This window comes from Zonotrichia albicollis, chromosome 7 (genome assembly GCF_047830755.1).
Source record: "Zonotrichia albicollis isolate bZonAlb1 chromosome 7, bZonAlb1.hap1, whole genome shotgun sequence".
Classification (NCBI taxonomy): Eukaryota; Metazoa; Chordata; class Aves; order Passeriformes; family Passerellidae; genus Zonotrichia; species Zonotrichia albicollis.
In genome coordinates, this window is record NC_133825.1 from 40,750,785 (window position 1) to 40,773,609 (window position 22,825).

The window sequence follows — 22,825 nt, forward strand, 5'->3', positions numbered from 1 at the left end:
AACCCCAGAATGTCTTTGACCACAAGATCCTGCTTCTCTTCATTTCTGTGCAAGAAGTCAGTGTCCAGTGTCCCAGCTGTAGTGCCACTGTGAACCAGCAATACTTTTTCATTGCTTACCTTTCAGTCATCATGGGGCACAGGACAAACACCTGTAGTGGGTGCACACTCCTGACCAAGCTCTATGTTGAAAACTGGCTTTCAGGTAAAAAAAAAATCTCCCCATGTCAACCATATGAGTTTAATGACAGTGGGGTTTGCCCTAGAGCAACTTGAGAAGTAGGAGATGAGATTGATGTGATTACTGTTCTTTCAGTTTGATTTTTGGATTATTATTTCCCTTTCCCCACCCCTGTAGTTGTTAATGTTTAATGGAAAACATGCTTTCTTCAAGGCTCTTGCTGGTAATATGCAGCCCTGTGACTGTTATTGAAACAGAATGATGAACCCTTCGTAAAGAGATTTATGGTAGAAACTGTGAGGAGCTCACTTCTACAGCACGGCCAGTGAACACTCCCCTGTGCTGACAGTTCATCAGCAAAACCCCTGACCCTTCCACCCTTAATCATCCTTGCTTGTCACTGACATAATTGCCTGATTACAGACTCCTCTCCCCCACCCCTTTCAAACTGGGTGCAATAGTGCATTTGAAAAACAAATGGAAATGAACTGTCCATGCTCTTTTTTTCTTTCTTTTTTTTTTTTTTTTTCTTCCCCTGCATTGAGATGGATCAGGCTAAGATTCAGTTTCTTTGTGCATGAGCAGGGGCTGGGATAGGCTTTCAGGAGTCTTTTGCACTGGTGTTTCTTGCATGTGAATGGTAAAGCTGATGTCATTGTGTTATTGATTGGGATGACAACTTTGGACATAAATCATTAATGTCTGGGAAAGAGAGAGGGAGGGGAAAAAGGCAACACACACTCGATAGTTTTCCATAAATCTGCTGTTCATCCCTGCAGATGTGATCCAGAGGAGGAGACAGTGGGAACAGTTTTCCTCTGCAGCCTGAGGACGATGTGTGTTGTCACTGCTGCCTGAACCATTTACCCCAGAACATGTTGCCATGTTCTGCAGAAAATGGATCATATCACCAGCAGTGCTGTTGTGCTGGAGCCTGTCTTTGTAGCCAAGGTCAGAAGTCTGCCCGGGGGAAGGTCTTGGGTTCTCTCATTCCCACAGACCTTGCACCCCCAGCAGCATTTCAGACCTGGGCCCAGGAAGGAGTAAGAGTGCAGTTCTTGGGAACTGCTGTCCCTCTCGCTCCTTGAATTGCCAGGGATTGTTTCAGTGTTTTGAATTGACCATTTCTTCATTGATGATCTTAATTTCATGCAAAAAGAAGGTGTTCAGGTCAGTTCATAGCAAATGTCCCTGAGCTGGCAATGAACAAGCACGCAGAGGGTAGCAGTCATTCAAAACTGCTTTCACAAAAGTTCTCAGCAAAACAGACAGCAAATAGCTCAGAGAGAGTGGAAATCCATGAGATACTTGTACCATTTTCTTCTGTGCCTTTGCCTCTGCACAAAGTTCATGCAGATGGGTCAGATTATCTGTTCAGACAGCAAGAAAATAAACAGTGTCTGTCAGAGGTTAGCAATAATGAAAGTATTGGTGAGCAGCTGATGTTTGAAGTGTAAATAGTTCAGTGGCAGTCTGTGCTGGTACCTGAGGGGAATCGTGTCATGCTTGGAAATAGGGAAGCCTGAAAACTGCCTTGTAGGGGGGCAGCAGTGAAAGCAGTGACATTCCCTTGCAGAGAGCATGGCTCTGACCCTCCTGTTCTCCCCTTGCAGCCGAGCTCACCTCCGCCTGTGTCTAGAACGCTTAAAAGTTCTGATACCGCTCGGACCAGACTGCACCCGGCACACCACGCTTGGGCTGCTCAACAAAGCCAAAGCACATATCAAGGTAAGAGCTGCCTTTCCCTGCGGCTTTCAGTGTGGGATCTTGGGAAGCGCAATGAAATTGTCACCCTTGCTGCCTAGAGCTAACTCCGTTGAAGGAAACGTGACACTGCTAATAAATAAATAAATAAATAAGAAGAGCAAGCAAGCCTTTCCCCCTTGATTAGCCATTTATCATTGCCACAAGCCACATTGTTGGAAGAGTCCATAATGAACTCCTTAAGTACGAAATGATGGATTGAAGAGCGAAGATTTTGTTCTGTATTGTGATCATTAGTTGACAGCTGTTATCTCTTTAAAGAAAAACATACCTACTGCTGAGAGACTGCATTTTGATGGGAAATGCAGCTTCTTTTCTGGTGTGCTACTGAGTTTCCACTGCTGAAGCATTAGCACAAACCACAAGAGTGCGAGACAGGTTTGGCTTGCTGGAGTTCCATGTGTGAACCTTCCAGCTAGCCTAGCTCTTCCAGCTCCACTTTTGGCAAAGAGAGATGTGAAAAGAAAATGCAGCATTGTCAGTATCTGGGAGAGGCTGAAATACTTCGTTGCAGGTCAGGATATAGAGAGGGAAGATTGGGTGATGAGGGAGGGCAAGTGCTGCCAAAGGGACAGAGTTATCCTGGAATGACTCCTCCTTATGCAATGTGCTTGTCGTAGGAAACAAAGAACAGTGCCCTGGTAGATTTCCCAGCTGTGATCAAAGAAATCTGTAGTAGGTTATGTAAATCACTCACTGAATAGAAAACTGTTTCTGAGAAATCCTTCTAAACCATGCAGTAAGGAGCACAGAACTCCCGGGCCACATTTTTGTGTTGGAGCAGCTCGTAACAAACCCTGGAGTGGATTGGCTTGGGGGTGTGAGGCCCCTCCGTGGGCACAGGCGGTAATGCAGGTGTCTGATCCCGGGTGGAATGACCCACACACAGACTGCTGCAGTTCACAGCGTGTCCCCTGGAGAGGCCCAGTCCTCAGAGACTCTTTGTACTAATGGGTATGATTTATCAGGAGTTGAGAGGTGGAAAGATGTGGGGAGAAGGCATTGTGCTTGGAGACTGCGAGGCAGCTTGGTTCAGGGCACTTGAACTTGAATTCTTCTGGGACTGGGAAGGTCTAAGCAAGGCAGGTGGCAGGGCAGTGCAGGTGGGAGGGAAGGAGAAAAGGATAAAAGCAATTACTGAGTTATATTTGGTCATCTCAGAAACTTGAAGAGGCTGAGAGGAGAAGCCAACACCAGCTTGAGAACCTGGAACGAGAACAAAGATTCCTAAAGAGAAGACTGGAACAGCTACAGGGTCCTCAGGAGATAGAGCGAATACGAATGGACAGCATTGGATCTACCATTTCCTCGGATCACTCGGACTCGGAGCGAGGTGGGTGTTGCTGAGCCAGCACGGAATTGCCAGGACTCTGAAGTGAGAGAATGGGATTCATCCATTTCTTATCTCTCAGCTTCCCCTTCTCATGGCCCTTGGTGTTTAGGTTGCTGATTCTGCTCACACACAGGCACATACACACACATACATATGGAGAGTTCAGTATTTTGCATTAATTCTAAGTCTGGAAGAATTGTTGTTGCTGTCAACTTGATCTGATTTCTTTGGCATTGAAAGAGATGGTAAAGTTGAGATGCTCATTGTGATTTTCGTTCTGCTGAATCTCTTGGCAACAAGAGGAAAATGTAAGATATCAATAAAACTGGAACTAATGTTTCACACACCTACCCCCCAGCCCCCCTACCAAACTTCCCATTGAGCTCACCTCTTCAGTCAAAACTGGGTAGATATATCTGAATGGCTAACTGAATTATGATAACTTCCTTTTTAAATATATCCCTGCAGTGGACAGAACATTAGGCACAATAGATGGTTTGATATTTACTGACAGACCAGAAGATGTTGGATAGTTTGGGTATTAATCTGTAGTTTAAAACAAAAATCCTTTGGAAAATTCCTAAACAATATGGGAGCCAAGATACCTGGTTAATTAGATCTTTGTTTTTTAAGTCTTTCTTAAAAACAAGATGTCTGTTCCAAAATCCACTGAGCATGTGTGAGAGTAACCCAGATTCCCATGGTAATGCATTGTAATTGTGTCTGGTCCTGGCTTTGGCAATATAAAGTCAAGCAGCTAGCATGTTTAGGGTTGACTTCATGCTCCATTTTCTCTCTTGCACTCAATTTTATTGTTTTCTTCTTTTTTTCTAACACTGGGGTATTAGAGGTCCAAAGAAAGAGGTGGTGGGGCAAGCTCAGTGTATGGGGTGGCTCAAGTATGCTGACAGTGTGGCTGGTGTGTGGAGGAGTGAAATCCCTTTGCCAAATCCCTACAAAAACCTCCAAGCTGGTATTAGTCTTTTTATAAACAATGACCACAGCCCATCCCTTTCCAGGGAGAACCTGCTTCAATTCCCTGTGTTGAGGGAGTCCCAGGAGCTCACTGGCACTGGGGGGGCAGTTGGGTGTGGAGTGCTAACCTGTGTGCATTTCTCTCATTTCTCTTTCTAGAAGAGATTGAAGTGGACGTTGAAAGCACAGAGTTCTCCCATGGAGAAGTGGACAATATCAGCACAACCAGCATCAGTGACATTGATGATCACAGCAGCTTGCAGAGTATTGGGAGTGATGAGGGTTACTCCAGCGCCAGTGTCAAGCTCTCGTTTGCTTCCTAGAACCAAGTGAGACAACAGTGCAGGGTGAATGATTTCACTGGGATGATCAAACTGGGTCCTAGATGCCAGTATCCTCTTTCAGAATTGACATATTGACAGCTAGGCCTGGAGAGACCTGTATATAAAGCTTTTTGGGTAAAGGAAGCCTCCCCAGAAACCCATATTTGTTCATTTGGTCATGTTACCGATCCCAATTTCTGCTGGCAAAAAGTTAGGCCAAATACTAGTCCCTTTGCAGTCAATGAAATCCGTTTGTTTCTGTGGGACCTGGATCTAGACCTTAGTGATGAAACACTTTGTTTTGAATTTATTTGAAATTGTTTGAAAGAGGATACTAGAAACTCATCCCTCTCTTTCTGTCATGAGATCTGAGAAATGTCAAAATTTCTTACACGGCATTCAGATTGAACAACCTAATTTAGGCCCTTCTGAAGAGCTTTTGTGGTCCTGAAAGGACTGTATCCTACAGTTTACCACAATCTAATGCTGTCATAATGTACTAGGAAATCTAAGAAGGCTTACGTAGCCTAGGAATAACAGTGCCGATAATGATGAAGGTCTCATTCTGTGCCCAGAGGGAGAGGGGCAGCGATGTTCAGGGGAGAACACCATTCAACTCAGCTTTCTGTTGGACATCATTTGAACAGTGAGTACCTCAGAAGCGTGGCTAAGGCGAGAGGTACACACCTGTAACCTACCAGCACAGGGTGGGCTGTCAGGCCTGGGGCTGTGCCAGCGCCAGCAGGTCCCCGGTAGATGTGTGCCCCTCGCAGGCACACGGCCAGCTGAGGGCAGAACGAAACCAGCACTCGAGAGCTGACACACCAGACAGTCATGCCCAGATACTGAGCCACTATGACCTTTTTATTTGAAGTGATTTTTTGATAAACATTTGTAAATGTGTTGGGAGGGAAAACACCCCAAGTCTGATGCATCTTTTTAGAGCTTGTCCATATGAAACCTTAGATGTCTTTTATATGAATTTATGCCATGAAAAGATCTCTGTTTTGATGAAGCACTTGACCCAATGAAATGCAAAGATCCTTTTTTTGCCATGCACACAAAAATGAAGGTTGTGCTAAGCTGGAAGAGGCCAGGTTTGGTGGGGGTTTCTTCAGTTTTCTTTTTAGAATCATTCCCTTTGCTGACTTTTGAAGTTCCAGTCCAGTAGTTAACTTAGTTAAGCTCAGCACGTCTCTCATGTTAATGTAACGTTTTGACTGCACGTCCTGTTCCCAAGGGCCTTGCCACCTTATCTGTGCAGGTGCTGTTAAGAGCTGTTATAGCGAATGTTTTCTAATTTTCTCCAAGACAAGCATTCTAACCTGCACTTTGAGGGCTTTGCTTTTTTTATTTTTGTCTTTTTAATGGCCAGGATTATTTTGTTTTCCAAGTTTTAAAAACCTTAATAGAGTCTTCACCTATGGCATTGTTTGAAACTTTGTATATCCTTAAGTAATTTAATTACCCCTCATTACTAAGGAAAAAAGAGGAAAAAATGCTTTATAAAATTCATAACTTATTGCTGATTTGAATGGGTTGTTAATTTCAGTCCTTTAGATTTTATTTTATTGTTTTAGATAGGGTTGGGTAAAAAGAGGTAAAATAAAGTAAAAAAAAATAAAGACAACCATATTTAGCAGTGCAGTGGAATTGTGTTTAAATGTTAGCATATGGTCCCCATTAAAGTAGCACTTTAACGCCATTAAACATTTCTGTATCTGAAATGAGTTGTGTTCTTCCATCTTGGTCATTGCTGTCACTTCAGCCAGCTGCTGTTCTTGTGCCCTTCGGTCCTGCGGTGACATCCTGAGCGAGTCTCATGTAGACTTGTGCACTGTGATAAGTTGCCTGTGTTTAAATACTCTGATGTTTCCCCCACTCTCCAAAATGTGTCATTCCCTGTAAAAGGCACAACACACATGCTTGAGTAGAGAAATAATCTCTCCATGGCTGTAATGAATGATTTCTCTCCAGTCTGGGTTTTTTAAAATTAATTTGCTTACTAAGTTTGCATCTGGTTGCAGTTGTTAAACGTGTTTTCACTTGTGTGCATGTAATCCAGTGTCTCAGTCCATCTGTTCTTCTTTCTGGGAGGTTACCTGGCAGGGACAGGAGGCTGCCACAGAGTGAATTAAGCTCTAGGTTGCAAATGCAGCCCAAGGGCTTTGAAAGAAGAAATCCTGCTTGAATTTGCTTTTGGGGTCTATATGATATCTGGATGACACAAGGCTTGAAACAGTCTGTAGAGTGGTGAAAGATAGGAAACTTCAGCTCTAGCAAGGTCTTATTTATTTATTCATTATTATTCTCCTTGGAAGTGTTGACAACTGGCAGTGCTGGTGCTGAGCAGTTGGATACCAGTTGGATTTATTTATTTATGAGCCATTTTCCGTAGCTGTCACAGCACCTCCTCTTTCCTGTTATTCCTGTTTGTGTTAAATGTCCACTTGGGAAAGCAATATAACAGCTGAGAAGCACTGAAGTTCAAGGGATGGAGAATGGCCCTGCTCTCCTAGTTGGTATAAAACAGTGACATGTCTATTGTTGGAATAAATGCATTTGAAATGTTTGTTTGTAATGCTCCGGGGCAGTTTGGTATCTCCTACCTTTTCTAGTGTTGTGGTCTCAAAGGGTCCTGATCTCAAGTGCAAGTAAATGGGGAAAATGTCACAGGAGATGAACTTCCATCACCAGCCACCTGCCTGACTGCTCAGCCAGCAGCAGTGCTCCAGCCAGGGGGAGGTCAAGGAAGAAAACTAAAAGAAATCTAAAAACCTTTCTAATAGCTCCAAAGACCTGGGATTGGTTGCTCTGGTGCTGGTGGGTTCTTTGTAGCAGATCCTAGCAGATTTCAGCTAGAGTTTTGATAATTTCTTATGTGATGAAATATTTCTCTGGCCTTTCAAAGTTGTCCTGCCCTGGTTTATTTCTGCTTTGTGGACTCTGCATTTTCTCACCTCACACAGCTGCTATCCTCCTCAAATCTCCCTTCACTGTTCTGGTCTCTTGCATTGCAGTGTTCAAGATAACCAATTTTTAGAGATGTTGCTATAATTTTTCAAGACTATGGCGACTTTTCCTGTGAAAGCAGAACTGGATGCAGTTTCCTGAGGCAGCCTTCCCATGCAGCAGGCAGACATGCACATGCACGCACAGCTCCCTCATAAGCTCATTCTGTCAAGTCCTCCCTCTGTAAATTAGATCCCCAGTGGGTCTCTTTGCTACAGACAAACCCATTAAAAAGACCATCCAGCATTTTCCTTCTTTTGACACGAGTGTATTATGGAATGTCACCTCGTGTCTGCAGACAAGGTGGAGATGACTATCTGGCTGCATTTGTCACGGTTATCCTGTGGCGAGTTGTCACTTGAAGGTCATTTTAACGTCCGTTCCATTAGCAGCATGTCAGTGACGAAGGTGGTCTCACATCTGTCTGTCTCAAGAAATCTGTAGGTCAATAGAAAGGGGGTTAACTAGACAGACTTATCATTTTCTGGGGTTGGTGATTGTGTTTTCCTTTTGTCTGTTTGTTTGCTTGTTTGCTGCCATCTGTTTGTGAGCTCCGGCCTCCTGCTTTTCTGCTTTGTTCTCTTGTACTCTGTTCCCTGTTTGTTGTGTTGCCCTGTTGGAATGGGTGAAACATTTGGCTTCAGAGGAAGTGGGATCCATTGGGTGCCCTAACTGGAGATAGTTGTTCTCTTTCCTCCCCGCCCAGCATCATAAGCTTTTCCTGTGGCATTTTTTTCTGACACCAAACATGCATCATTGGAGGAAGAAATCAAGGTCGCTTCCTGCAAGAGAATGGTAAAAAACAGGGCTTCATTCTGAGGCTAGGGAGGTGATAACAATGAAAAGCTATATAAAAGCAGAATAAAGTCCTATTTTTTTTCCTGGAGCTTTCTCCCATGGACACATTGTCCAGTGAGTGAGAAATTCCATAACTGGATAGTGACTGAAACGCCTCTGCATCAGCAGTGTGATCTCTGAATTGTCCTGTGGGACCCTCGGGGAAGAGGAGTGTGTCCTTCTGCCCCTCTGTTCCCCAGTTTGCACAAAATACCTAGAGAACACTGATGTGCTGTCACATCTTTTTGAAATGTGCCAACACATCTGAGTGACATTTGGGAAGATGAATGCAGGAGAGTGGTGTCTGCACAGACAAAGTTTCCCTTTTACTGAAAGATGGGTTGTTTAACTGGGAATAATGCACCAGCACTGGCCTCTGCTTCTCTGCTCATTTCCTCCTGCCGAGAGGGCTGATCGTGTCATTTTTAGGCAGAGGCAGGAGCAGGGAGTCTGTGGGTACTGGTGGTGTGGCTGTGGTGCTAAATACCTTTTATGGAGGGGTTCTGTTTGTGGAGTTGTCTCACAACATGCATGTGTTGAGATCCCTTCAAAAGTGTCAAGGATCAGGGATTGCTGAGCAGCCTCTGGGAAGGGTGGAAGTGTCCTCTGAGGTGTGGGCTCGTACAGAGCTGAACAGTTGAGTCACTGGTGCTGCTGGCCTGGCTGATGCAGGTCAGAGGTGTGAAATGTAATTTATTTGGGGAAAGATCTTCAACGTTAGCCATGCTGTAAAAGCTGTGGGTAGCAATTTATTTTTATCACACTGGGAAAAATCAGCGCCTTGGTTTGTAGAACCCCACTGAGGCCTGGAGCAAGTGGTGGGGTGAGCTGGGTAGTTTGGCCTTTAGCAAGTCATCCAACATCTTGGCTTGCAGACTGCTGTGCTGCAGACATGTGATGAAGCTTTATTTTAATACAGCAAGGATACAGCTTCAGCAAGGATTAATTTTGATCTTGAGGGATGTTGCAGCAAAGCAGAATAAGCCATGAAGGAATTTAAAGTATTTTATGGTGGTTTTAATATTGAGGTTTCTAGTTAAAATGTGCACAGGCCTAGGCCATGACTTGGGCTACCACTCTTGCTAATGCTCCATTCAGCTAAGGTTAGGAAATTCTTTCCATTTAATCACCTTTCAAAAATATGTCTCAATTAATTGTTTTGGATCTCCTCCTGGAAGGCTTGATGGGGAAATACAAAAGCTCTTTCCTATCCCAGAGTGCTGGATAACTGTATGAAATAGTATCCATCACCCTAGGAAATCCCAGTTTCAGCAGGTCAGTCAGACAGGTAAGGTGTAAAATGCAGTTTATTCATATCCCTCATGGATAATGTCTCTTTGGGAAGTAACAGCACCTTTCAGTCTAAGTGAGAGCAAGCCTTTTTCAATCAGCACCCCCTGTGAGAAGGCTTTGCACTTCTGTACATACCAAGGAGTTGTTGTGAGGTGAGTTCCGTGTAGAAAGGGAATTGCTTTGCAGAAGGAAGCAATGCAAGTGCTTTTGTGTAGCAGAGCCTTTAGCTCAAGGCCAGAGCTGGCTTGGGTGGGTGGTACCATCATCCCTATGCAAAAGTCCCTCCTTATTTTACTGTCTAAATGAAACTTCTTAGAGCCCAGTGGACAAATTACAATGCAAAGAGCAGCACCAGCTCCCCGGCAAGCAATCCTTCTCTTTGGCCTGGCCCAGGAATGTTTTCAGCAGCCTCACTCTTCACAGAACTGTTGCAAAGAGAGTGGTTGTTCCCAAAACCATGCCACAGCTGCTGCAGGTGAGCAGAACCTCAAGGGGAAGCCCAGAAGTTTGCTGTAGGTTTTGCCTTCTAAAGATCTCCACTCTTGAATTGCAGTCCTCTCAGGTAAAGTCCCTTGTTGTATTTACAAACCTGTGAGACTGAGCAGCTACATAAATAAGTGACACAGCACTCACTGGCTTTAGGGAAGGCAAAGGAGAAATGGATTGCCATGACCATGAGAATTTCAATTTGCTACTGTTGAGACTTCTAAATACTTAAACTGACTGGGGCAATCCTAGATCTGAGTCAGGTTTATACTGGTTTAATTTCCACAATGGGTTTCAGTTAGCACCGGACTGAGGCTGTGCTAGAGAAGAGGAAACATGCAGCCCATACTGGTCATTTTGCACAGTACCCTTATCTGACAGACAGAAATCTCTGACAAATATCTCTTCCATCTCCATAGCTTGGGGGGGTTTGCACTCTTTACTTTTACAGTAACTTTCCCTGTCATTTCAGTGTTTTTAAGCAGTCTCTGGCTGTAGCAGGATTTGCTGGCACTGGGGTAGGTAATTTGTGTGCAAAGCCCAGAGCATGAGTTCCCAGGCTTCTTGCTGTCTAGACCAGTTATTAAAACTGGAAAATAAATTGTAAAAGAACCCAAACCAACCAAAACACCATCAGCCACATTTCAGGTCAACTCAGAATTTGTAATGTAAAAAACTCTTGTGTTTTGGCAATTACCAGCATTGCTTCACGCAAGATTTATTTTTATTACATTAATTTCTCAAGCCACTTTACTAAGGCTGTGTTCCAAAGCCAGATTACAATTAACTGGCCCATCCTGCAGATGAGGCAAGAGCATAAAAAATCTTGATGTGCTATAAGGAAAGGCTGTGTGGCCAACACAGCAGTTTTGGTTGGGCAGCTTTTTTTGTTTATAAAAGTTGTTCTCAAGATGTATTCTCTTCATAGATGGGACCACCCCAGGCACAGTGGTCTCATTGTTTCACTTCACCCAGGTAAGGTGTTTCAGGAAAAAGCCAAACAAAACTTTCTTTCAGCACTTCTTTGCAGTGCCCAACAGAAGAGTTGCACCAAAGTCCATGAGGCAGCCCCGTTACAAGAGGTGACAGTGGAAAGGTACAAGTTTTGCTAAATTTTTTTAAAGGTATAGCTAAAACAACTTGGGCTGAACTGTCCCTTGCAGGGGAGGCTCACAGCACCCATTGTGTTCTGATGACTCGCTCTATTGCTCTCCAGAGCTGGTGAACAAATAAATAGCCCTGGGATGGTCTATTTATTGTATTTATTACAATAAAGATGAGCAGATGTAGCTCATGTCAGATATGGATTAAGCCTTCTTTTCCAAAGACTGTTTTCTTTTAAAAGAACAGGTGGAGTTCAGAATAGGCTTCCTGAAAACTCCAGTTCTGCCTGCTTTAGCATGTGTCAGTTCTGACTTCAAGATGCTCCTTTTGGATCAGTGAAAGGGACACTGTATCACAGGCACCTGTGAAAGACAACAGGTGACCTTCCTCGGCACTGGGCTGTCAGGGTGGCACAACTGTCACCTAGTTAATGTCACTGCTGGGACATGTGCTTGTAGCTGCAGGCTGCACTACAAACTCCCTTCCTACAAAGCAGATTATTTTACTCTTGAGATGCTTTCTATGCAAAAGAAAATTTAACCCCTCTGCTACCACTGAGGATAAGGAATTAAGCAGCACCTACTTTATCTTGCAGTGAGTGTGTTGTACTTCAGAGCCACTTTTGAGTATGACATTCTGTCCCAGCAGATTCTGTACTCACCCCTGTCCTGATTTACCATTATCTTCCCCCCATGAATAATTCCACTTCAACAAATATATCCAGCAGATTTTAAACACTTTATTTAATAAAAGTTAAACATACAAAACTGAAATTAACACACTTTGTATTCATAAAAATCACCATCTCCCATTACAGGGAGAACCTTTTTCTATGTATGGATTCTAAACTACTGCTTGTAGAGTTTAGCTTGAGTTGTGACTCAGGTAACTGATGGACATTTCCACCAATCAGTGCATCAACAATTGCTGACGTGACCTGATCTAGTTAACAAATTACAAAATGAGCTACATTAACATAATATACAGGGAAATAATGGTCAGGGTTAATGGACAAGACACACGTTTTATTTAATGGGGGAAATAGCTGATGTACTCTTGTCCATTAACTCAGCCCTAGATTTTACAAAAATAGTATCTACATTGTATACAGGGCTACCCATTAACTTCTTGAAACACATTACGGGTCCAGAGGTGGCGTCGCTACCGTAAGTGCGAGACAAGGAACAGAGGAAAGCAAATCACAGAGAGTACAAAAATGCAAGAGCTTTTACACGTGGGTTCCTGAAGAAAACTGAAGGGGCTCAGCAGCACTGCAATACAGCTGAAGGTACAATGGACACTAGGGCCAGTGAGTCCTGTAAGGACAGAAACTCCCAGCTAACCTTTACTCACTCACAGCTAACTAAGTGGCATCTGCTGTGCTGTGCTTCTCCGTGTCTGGATGGGGACACAGGCTGTCACTGCTGTCACTGCACCAACACACCCACAAGATCCACAAGGGGGGACATGACAGCTCCTTTCCACAGCACCAGCTCTGACCCCTGGGGATGGGTGGGGACTCCTAAGTACAATTCCTTGTCCTATGGTTTTCTGGTTACATTTCATTAACTTCCTATTATAATTTGATGAGTATTTATAAAACAAACAAAGAAAGAAAAACAACCAACAAGAAACAGCATCTCCTCTGCTGAAATTCAAGTGCAAGAAATTTGGACTGGAATTAAGTCAAATTTATTGTTTCTAGAATGTAAGTGATCATTAGTAATAAAGATCCTATCAGCCCTGTTCTGCCCTCATTTACAGCTGTACAAACTGATCCACAGTGGATTTGTAAGAGAGTTATTTAAACTTCCTTAGCAATTCCATGTGACATGTCAGCTCTCTCCCAGAGCTGCAGCAGCTCTGTAATGTTGAGCATGTCACAGACAGCACCGTGACTACAGAAACCAGGGAGGCTCTTAAGGTGCCATTTTTATACCACCACTTTTTTTGAAGGAAAAAAAAAACCTTCACTACTGGTATGAATGAAAGATTCAAAGCTGAAGACAAATACTGCTTTGAAAGTAACAGGCAACAGCAGTTCATGAATTCAGTAATGTTTACCTGCTACAAAAAGTTTAATGGTTGGGGGTGTTCAAATCAAGAGCTGGAGATTTAAGGCTCAAATCAGCTGAAGCCAAAGTGATGGTGACAAAATGGACTACTCACTATGTGCCAACAAATAATTTACTTTTAGAAAAATATAATGATAAAAAGGTAAGTGTAAAGCCCTGCAGAGATGAAGTTCCACCTTTTCCACCTGTTACTGAGGCATCAGATGCCTGACATTATATTTAGAGGTATCTTGATACTGTGTCATAGGTTTGTCTGCAATTCCACATGTTCCAACGCCAACCTTGCCAGTTACGCTCTCAGGGGAAGCAAAAATACTCCTTTTCACCTGCAAATAAAACAGAAAACACCATGTCTGAATAATCACCAGCTGGATTTTACAAAAAAAACCCAAACAAAACAAACAAGCAATCATTACCATCTGAAGTGCTTCAGCATTCCCAACTTCTGCCCTACAGATGGGGACACTTTAACAGCCAGCCCAGCTGTGATGTGTTGTCACTGAGTGAAGCAATGGGGCTGGGAACTTCTGGCACCTCAATACTGGATGTGATTGTGGTACTGAGGATCTCGGGTCAGGCCAAGAAGGAATAAAATCACCTCTCATAAGGGCACCTCTAATAATTGCTCAAAAGGAAGATTAAAGTTTTACCACTATGTCTGGCAGCTCTTGGGCAAGCCATGACAGAAATGGAGTAAGACTTAATGTCCTTGCTACCTTTTTTGCCCCCCACTTGCTGTTCCAGGGCACGTCCTCAGCACTGTGCCTCCTGGGTCATAAACACAGCAAGAAGCCAGACTTGGAGGTTCAGAGGGGCCCTCAGGTTCTTGGCTCCAACAAACACCAGCTGGCACCTGATGCAAGCCTCGTTCTGCCAGCCAAGAGAAAGCTCACCCTCTTAGGAGCAGCACTCCTCCAAAACAATCCAGTAAAAAACTCAAGCATTTGAAGTGCACAAAACACAAAAATGCACACTTCAGAATCCCAAAGACACCCAAATCCCCGTGATACATCCCTTTAAAAACCACCTCCTTTCTCCCAAGTTATTGCACAGAAGTCTATGCCCTGTTGCTACTCACATACTGACAAAAGTAAACAAACCTGGCCTTTTTTGTTTTTAGAATAGGCTCTGTTGTTAAACTGTTGCCACTTGACTTTCTGGTCCTCTCGTTCCTGTTCAAGTTCTTTAATTCTCTGAGCTTTTTTCAAAGCTTTCTTCTTTTTATACTCTCGTTGCTGGGCTATCATTTCTTTTCTGGAGAAAAGGAAAAACAACAAAAATCCCACATTTCATGTTGGTGCCTCTTCCTGTAACAAACTACAATCTGACTGTAAAACAGACATGCACATTAATTTTCCAGAAGTTTACAGAATTTACAGAAATAAAGCTTGTAAATATTCATAATTTCTAGGAGGTAAAAAAAAATCCCAAAAACCTAAAATTCCAAACTTAATCTTTCCATTAATAAGCATTACCTTACTTATTGATGCATTTGGCATAACAACAAGCACCAAGCACACCTGAGGAGCCCATGCCAAAGACAGCAACCCATGGGACTGGGTGCAGTTCATTTCTGGGGGAAATGGGACCTGTCAGCACTTCTACATTTCAGAAACATCTTGGGTTTGCATAGTGTGAATAACCCATTGGAGTGAAAAGCCCCAACTTTTCTGGAGGTCTGCAGGACTCTGCTACCAATCATTGGACAGGGGTGGAAGGAAAAGGACAGAGATTACTTCAGTGAAGACAAGGAAGTTGAAGGAGTCAATCTATGCCTCCACAAATGCAGCATCCTCAGAACAATCTTTTAGGGAAGAGATCACTGGCTATAACAAACTCTGAAGAACTGTACCTTTTGTTTTTTCCAAAGTAAAAAAAAACAAAAAGTTTTCAGCCCTTACAAATACCTTCCTGTCTTAGACATAGCAGGATACTAAGTAAATGTAAATTTAAAACAAAAACAAACCAGAAAAACACCTATTTCATTAACCAGTTTTTATAGCTGAGGGAGGAAAAAGAAAAAACAACCAACCCAAAACCAACCCACAACTCAGCATTCAGACTTCCATCTGTGTATTACTCACTTGGACATGGGTTTGTTGCCACTGTCCTCTTTTGCTTTCCTTCCCTCTTCCACAGGCTTGAGGTTGAACAGAGGTGTGACTTCAGCATTGCCATATCCAGCAAATGTCACTGCAGCTGTTCCATTCTCCTCATCTATTTCTTCAATCTCAGCTTCGTAACACCTGTAAAGATATCATGGCTGTAAGCATGTGAGTAAAGCTTTAATACTCAGCCCTTCAACACCTACATCAGCCAGCTAATGCCACTAAGTGAAAAATATGCAGATCGCAGCCTTCATTTTCAGGGGTAATACACAAATCAAGGGATTATTGTCTTAAGGTCAAAGGGACACAGGTACAAAGACTGGAATCTGCTGCATTTGACCTTTAGCTTCAACAAGCAATGCCCTCACAGCTACCACAACTAATGATTCATGCTGGGGCCAATCTAATCAGCTATCCTGATTTGGTTTTAGTTCTGGCAGGTCATGGGATAGAAAAAAAAAAGCTGCATTCACAGAATTCATTGAGAAGTTTTAGAAAATGTCAGCTCAGAAGTGCAAAGTTTTCATTCCATTTTTCTCCATAAGACAAAGAACTAAGAAAAACTGAAGCTGTCAAAACATTCCCTCTTCAACATTTTAAAGCTTAAAAGCTTTCATGTTGATTTAAAACAGAAATTTTGAAATTTTCACAGTGACCTGTCCATTTCATATTTACGAGTATGAAACACTATGGTGTTTCATACACATAAATATGGGAAAAAAATTTAATTTTTTTTTTAAAAAGTGACATTTCCAAAAATATTTAAAATAACTGTGTCGAACTTAAGGGCAAAAGGATATATCTAGAGCAAACAGAGGAAAAAAAGGAAATGTTTCATAGACAGTATTCTAATTAACATTTACTAAATTAGTTTCTTGTGTGTTTTCAGTGGGCCAACGCCTTGAGCTGCATTAGATGCAAACACACGAAAACCCAAAATTCTGGCTAGCTCTTTATGAAACACTGCTCTTAAGAAATGCTGCAACAGAAGAAGGATTTTCTAAAGAAAGCAGAACAATAAAGTCCAATAAGATGACTTCCATGAACACTCTGACACACTCTTCCCCAAGCTCTGATCCCGTAACCAAGGGATCAGACCAAAAACAATGATCCAGTGGTGACCTAAGACTAAGATTCAATTTTTAGGTTCTAACACAAAAACATTTTACTCATTAATAAACAGAAGAACTCTTCACTTTTAGACTAGTTTTCTACTTAAGACATCTAGAGCTATACCAAAATGTTTACATGGCTATTACATTGTTAAGAGAAGCAGGTTCATCCCATAAGAGCCTCTCTCTAAGTGGTAACAATTCCAATATTGGTCCTGCAAAAGCAGTTTTTTTAAAGCTGCAATAGTTACACATTTGCAGTATGAAAAGTAATTTCTAAATGTTTATTTTGAAGTTTATGGAGTCAGAATGATTTGCTTGTGTTCCCAGAACTGCACAGGATAATACATGAGACCAAACCCAAAAGCTAGATTAATTCTTAAGTTACATTACGTAGTTATTTTATAGCCAAACCCAGCATTTTTAATTAAAAATTGAAAATTAATTTCCAATTAGAGGCCCAAACAGATACAGCAAGAATTTTTCTTCATAGTAATCAGTGACATACATATATGAATGCAATGACAAATCATGAATTACACATCTCAAAAGCTTTACAAAAGATTTTCCTAACTGACCAATTCTTTCCATCTACCATTTATTACACCAGCAAGTGGTAATTTACAAAAGCTACCCTACTTTTATAAGGTTAGTGAAAAAAAGGGCCCCCATCTCTTTGTTTCCTAAAATACTGACCTTTAATAAACAGTCCAAGTCACTTAATACCACATTTATTTCGCAATTTCTTTTGGCTTTTAGTCACCCATGTCAATTCAAACTGAATGAAAGTCTCTTACCATTGAACTATTTCATGTAACTGTTAGAGAAGCTTTCTACACTTACTGTCCATCCTCACTCCATATGGCCATACACCTGTCCCCAACCTTCCAGGAGTGACTGGGCAGGGCGGACGCGGAGCTGTCGGAACTCGCGAGGGTTTCCGAAGGTTGTGTTGAAAGGAGATCTTTGGTTAACTCTATGACTTCCTATAAAAGACAAAAAACCCACAAAGAATAATTTTTCAAATTCTTCTTACCAAGCATATATTTACCCCAAGCTTACTGGTTTTGGTTTGATTTTTTTAAAGTTACTATATTATATTCATTGCTGATGTGTGAATTACACTCGCCGTGGTTTTTTAATAATTTAATTCAACTCATTAATTGCAATTGTAGATAAAAATATGTATGGTCCTCACTGTACTGCTGTAAAGCTGCCCATGCCCTCCTCCAAGTTTCAAAAAGTAGTCTATTATTTTTTATAGCATTTCTCTCATTGGCTGAACTGCAGCATGCAGAGTCAGGTGGCAGAGCACCCTCCAAGCTGTGCAGCCCTCTCACTTTGCTAGAGAGCATCAGGTGCACACTACAGAACTGCCTTCCTTAGGTCATTCTGACTGAAGTGTTTGTTTTTTTCCTAAGCTCCCTGACTTTGAGATTTCAGGTCAGGCCCTCCCCTTGCTAATTCAAGATGACAAAGTAACAAAATTTCCCAGTTCCTTTACACATTATTCATTTGCAAGCAGGAGCTTGCAAAAAGCTCTCCCACTTTCCTGTAAATGTTACATCAAAAACTAAGCAATCAAGACCTCCCTTGGATTTCACTAGGGTTAAAAAGTCAAAGGAGACAGCATGTAAAGGGCCATATGAATTTTATATATAATGCAGAAAAACTTTGCTGGCCCTAAAGAAGAAAAATTCTTCATTCTTTGAGTACCTCAGCATAAACCAGTCACTCTGCTAACAAACAGTAAACATCTAAGTCAGGGGAGGGTTACAGAAAGTGTTCAAAGCCTCAACTTCCCTCTCCATTTCACATCTTACTTCAGCTATGAGCATAGAAAGACTCAGGAAAATGCAGTAAAGGAGCTGTTCATCATCCCTTAAGAACCTAAAGGATTGTAAGCACTTCCCAAGTAAGTTTATGATGTATTAACTGGCAAGCACTTATATCTGACAAACTATACAACTAACATCAAAGGCCTAACAGTTTGTTTCTGTTGCAGCATGCTGATGTCTGAATTTCCAACAGCTATTAAGTTTTGCTCTTTGCTTTGGAGGAGCTGCTGGTTAATAACTACTCTGATGAGCACAATCAGTAGCAACTGTGAGCACAGAACACACAATTACTTCTACTACTTAGCTGACCATTTTCCTAAAGCATAACAGATTAACATTATCAAGTTACCTAATTTGAGAACATACCGCATTAACCTAATTTTCCCTCCCAGGTGCAAAATCCTAAACTATTCCTTAACATACAGGTAGCTGTATTCTGCAAATCCAGGAGGCATCATGGCTTAAGAATCTCTCTCAGCAGGTCAAGTACATCAGGCACAAGGCACTCCTGAAAACAAGTGTTTCAGGTATTGCAACTACCAGTAACACCAAACTGTTGACTAATCCTTGCCTCAGAGATGGCTTATTGTAGAACTTGGATGTGAATAGTTTCAGACAAGACTATCAAGAATTCTCTGAAATTAATAAAGCCCCATACACATGAGGCTATTAAAATTACCAAACTTTTGAGAAAAATCTTCATCTGATCATCCCCTACCGTAATGCTTGGCTCACAAGATAGAGACATTAATTTTATTGCAAGCCATGAGACAGCTCCCAAGTCTTTAAGAGAAGAGATCATTCCAAGAAAATTTCTGAGCAGGACTTGGACTACCACAGCAGCTCAGTGCAGCCAAACAGGTTGAACATGGCTTGGTGCCACATCCCATGATAAGGAGGTGTGACCCACAGGGAACACTACTTAGTTTGCCAAGATTTTTCCTGACCAACTGGTCTTCACAAAGGCAGACAGAGCCCTACACTGCAGAGCACAACACCCACAGGTCTCATCTCCAATTACACAAGATGACAGCTGCCATCAAGACTAGAAAAGGTAACTTTGGTTTTGGGTGCACAGACAGTGTCCTAGAAATGTTTTGGTGAACCAAAAAGCAAAAAGCTAAGTACTTCTAACAATTTCTTCTAATAATTTAATCTTGAATAATCTAAGCATACAAAATGCATCAGTATTTATAATAGGAAAAAGATGTTTCAGTAACATAGTAACCATCTTTTTGAACAGACAAAAAGCTGTTTAGTTGGGACACTGATGCATCAAACCCACTCTTACAGCTGTCGGCTTAGTTGGCATATATCAAGTCTGCAAAACATTATGTCATTTTCAAGGTGGAACATACGGATAGCAAACCTTTTGGGGACGAAAGTGTAAAGATCTTCCCCATTCTGTGCAGAAAGCTTTTATTAAAAAGTTTGCAAGTTGTCCTTTCACATCAATGATCTCTGCATATCAAAGCCGAGGTCGTGTTGGTATCGGAAATATCATCCCATATGGGTTTTGCTGTGCATTTTAAAAATATAAAAATATACACATGCTTTTAACAGTGTACAACAGAGCACATTCAGATGATCTATAAAGTGCCTTGTGGGCACAAAGCCTTTGCAGTTTAAAAGGAATTCTAAAGATCACTATTTGGAGGCACTACTTGTGTTTTGGTTTTGAAGCCCCAATTTATTTCTGCTATTTCCACACAGAGCAGTGGTCACTGAACCTTGCACTGGGTAGTTTTGTATATTGTTACACCTGATGGCTAAAGCAATCCACAACAGAAATGAAGCAGCATCTTGCACTCTCATGAGAGATCTTAACAGCACTGCTGGGATTTGCTATATGCCAATGTGTCTTTATATGAACAAGAATCTAAAAGACCACTCATATATTTAAAATTAGGCTGGTGGCCTTCCTGTCACTAAACCACATCCCAAGGACCAGAAATTAGTTTTAGCTGTTAGGAACACACTATGCTCTTGTGACAAATGAAAAACACAACTCCTTTCCTTTCTTATATAGAAACACAATCAAGACTCAGATCACAAGGAATACAAAACTACACTCCAAAGCTTTAAACACTGCAAATTAATTTAATAAGTAAGCAAGTTCTGGATCAAGTTATTTGAGATCTCAGTAAGAACATCATGGTAAGCTAAACCATGAGGCTTCAGCATTAGTAAAAGCAAGAAAAAATAATGACTTTGAGAAATGCTTCAGGGAAAAAAATTTAAACCCAGCACATAGTAAAGACAGCACTGGCATATCTTTCACCTCTCTGGCTAAAGTTTATAGAAAATGAGTTTGCTGTATAAATTAGTACATCTTTTTTAATAATTAAAAAGAAAATTAAAATAGGGCATACTTAGGGTTTTTCCAAACTAAGCTTACCATGAGTATATCAAGCTATGTGGAATGAAACTAATCAGCCCACCAAGTGTCTGTTTTTGTTGCAGGACAAGTATTTAGGCAAGTTAAAACACTTGTAAAAGACCCTGATGTTTCACCTACCCTCAAGTTCTCACCTGTAAGTCTTTCTTCAGTTTCAGTAAATCCTCATTGTCTGCATTGCCAGATAAGGCAGCCTCGACTTGCTGGAGCTGAGCTTTGTAGCTGGCCAACTGCTTAGCAAGGTCTTCTGACATCTACAAGGAACACACACACATACAAACCGCACATCAAAACAACGGCTTTGCTGCTTTTGTGGTCCAAGTGAGGTGAAATGACAACAACAAAAAAAGCTGTTACTAACGTGTTGGAAACACAGCTCATTAAGTTTCAATGATGAGTATTTGTGCAGTAATTTGACTATAGATACCCGCTCATTTAATTTTTGTGCAGTTCCGGCCGCTCTCAAGAGGCTTGTGAGGAACAGAGGGCACAAACACGTGTCCGTGCACGGGGCACAGGCACGGCTCACACACAGCGTGAGAGCAGCGGGGCCTCGGGCAAGCCTCGCACCGCCCCGGCCCCTTAGAAAATGAATGCACGTCCCAACAAACCCCGCGCACGGCGGTGTGTGCCCTGAGGGTGCCGCACACAGCGAGCCTCACACCGAAATCCCCCGCGGGCCCCGAGCGCAGGGCCCTGCCGGGGCTCCCGGGGCTCGGCGCGGCGCGGGAGAACAGACGGGCCTGGGCCTGCCCTGGCTCGGGCCCTGCCCAGGCCCAGGCCGGGCCCAGCCCAGGCCCCAGGCCGCTCAGAGCGGGCAGGGGCGCATCGCGCGGGGCCGGCAGGGCCCATCCGGCGCTCTTACCTCGGCGGTGCGGGGTGCGGGCCGTGCCCGGGCCGGGGGCTCCGCTCGGGGTCCCGTCAGGCCGCGGTCGCTGCGCTCCGGCTCCTTCCGCCGCCGCAGCCGGCCTGGGGGGGGGCAGGGGCGGGGCCTCGGCCGGCGCGCGCCGGAGCTCGCGAGAGCGGTCACGTGTGCCACCGGCCCGCGAGCGCGTCACGCGGCCCGCAGATCACGTGTTCGGGGCGCCCCGCCCACAGCCCCGTGAGGGGGCGGGGCCGCAGGAGGGGGCGGCTGGGGGCCGGGGTGGGCGGAGCCGGGAATTTAAAATTCCTCCTTTAGCGCTCTGTGCGGTTGGCTCCGGGAACCACGGCAGATCTGTGCTGTGGCAGTACACGGTTCCAGGAACCACGGCAGATTTGTGCTCTGTGGGGCTCGGCTCCAGGGCCCGTGTTAGATTTGTACTGTCCGAGCACACGCTGCTGCACAGGACCAGAGTCCCTGACCCTGCCTGGACCCAGGGGCTTTGCTCCCTCACATCTTTGTTCCTGACAATAGCAAGTATAGCAACACCCTCTGGCTGCTTGCATGATTATCAGAACCACGCAAAACTTACTGCCAGGCTGCTTAGGAGCGAGTATGTTTCAATAATCGTCCTGCAACAGGAGAGGAAACTGAGGAGAAAAGCTCAGTGGCTTCTTCAAGCCTGTCACAGGAAAAAAGTATATATTTCTGGTGGAAACCCAGTGATTAACTTGGCTGTGAGCCAGGCAAATTAAGTAAATGCCCAAAAATTTTATTCATGTTAGCAGGAGGATCAGTGTCTCCTGCACACATCCTGCCCCTCATGGTCACCGGCACTCGGTGCTGCACAGGAAGCTGACTCCACTCATTGGATTTATGTATTATGAGGAAAATACATCTACTGTGTTCTATGGCATTTGGTGTATGTCCTCTGAGGATATCCTGACCCAGAATGAAACGTATCTTGGTGTATGATTTGATAATTAAAATGCAGAAATTACTGGACTCTGTTCAGGGATTATTGATGAGACCAAGTGTAACAATGAAAATAGCAACAACATTTTGGTGTTTTCATTTTTACGCAATTATAAACTAGAAATAGTTAAGGAAACATTTTCTGATAAG

At 43.0% G+C, this 22,825-nt stretch overlaps 2 protein-coding genes across 4 annotated transcripts in view; one reads left to right on the forward strand and one right to left on the reverse strand.

Annotated features, from left to right (window-relative positions):
• MXI1 (MAX interactor 1, dimerization protein) overlaps nucleotides 1-13,494 on the forward strand; it is a 62,177-nt gene extending 48,683 nt beyond the window's left edge. For 2 of the 3 annotated variants that reach the window (XM_074545202.1, XM_005481109.3), the window contains exons 4-6: nucleotides 1,794-1,908; nucleotides 3,106-3,277; nucleotides 4,412-13,494. In XM_074545202.1, coding sequence (XP_074401303.1) covers nucleotides 1,794-1,908; nucleotides 3,106-3,277; nucleotides 4,412-4,575 — 451 coding nt within the window. In that variant the 3' untranslated portion in view covers nucleotides 4,576-13,494. The remainder of the gene's footprint in view (nucleotides 1-1,793; nucleotides 1,909-3,105; nucleotides 3,278-4,411) is intronic. The other variant, XM_074545201.1, reaches the window with a different exon arrangement.
• SMNDC1 (survival motor neuron domain containing 1) lies at nucleotides 12,027-21,885 on the reverse strand. Its single transcript, XM_005481108.4, has 6 exons — nucleotides 21,704-21,885; nucleotides 20,973-21,092; nucleotides 17,446-17,588; nucleotides 15,467-15,628; nucleotides 14,483-14,636; nucleotides 12,027-13,708 (listed from the first exon to the last, which is right to left on the reverse strand). The coding sequence occupies exons 2-6, from the start codon at nucleotides 21,090-21,092 to the stop codon at nucleotides 13,571-13,573; spliced, it is 717 nt and encodes a 238-aa protein (XP_005481165.1). The 5' UTR covers nucleotides 21,704-21,885; the 3' UTR covers nucleotides 12,027-13,570.
• Between the last annotated feature and the right edge of the window lie 940 nt (nucleotides 21,886-22,825).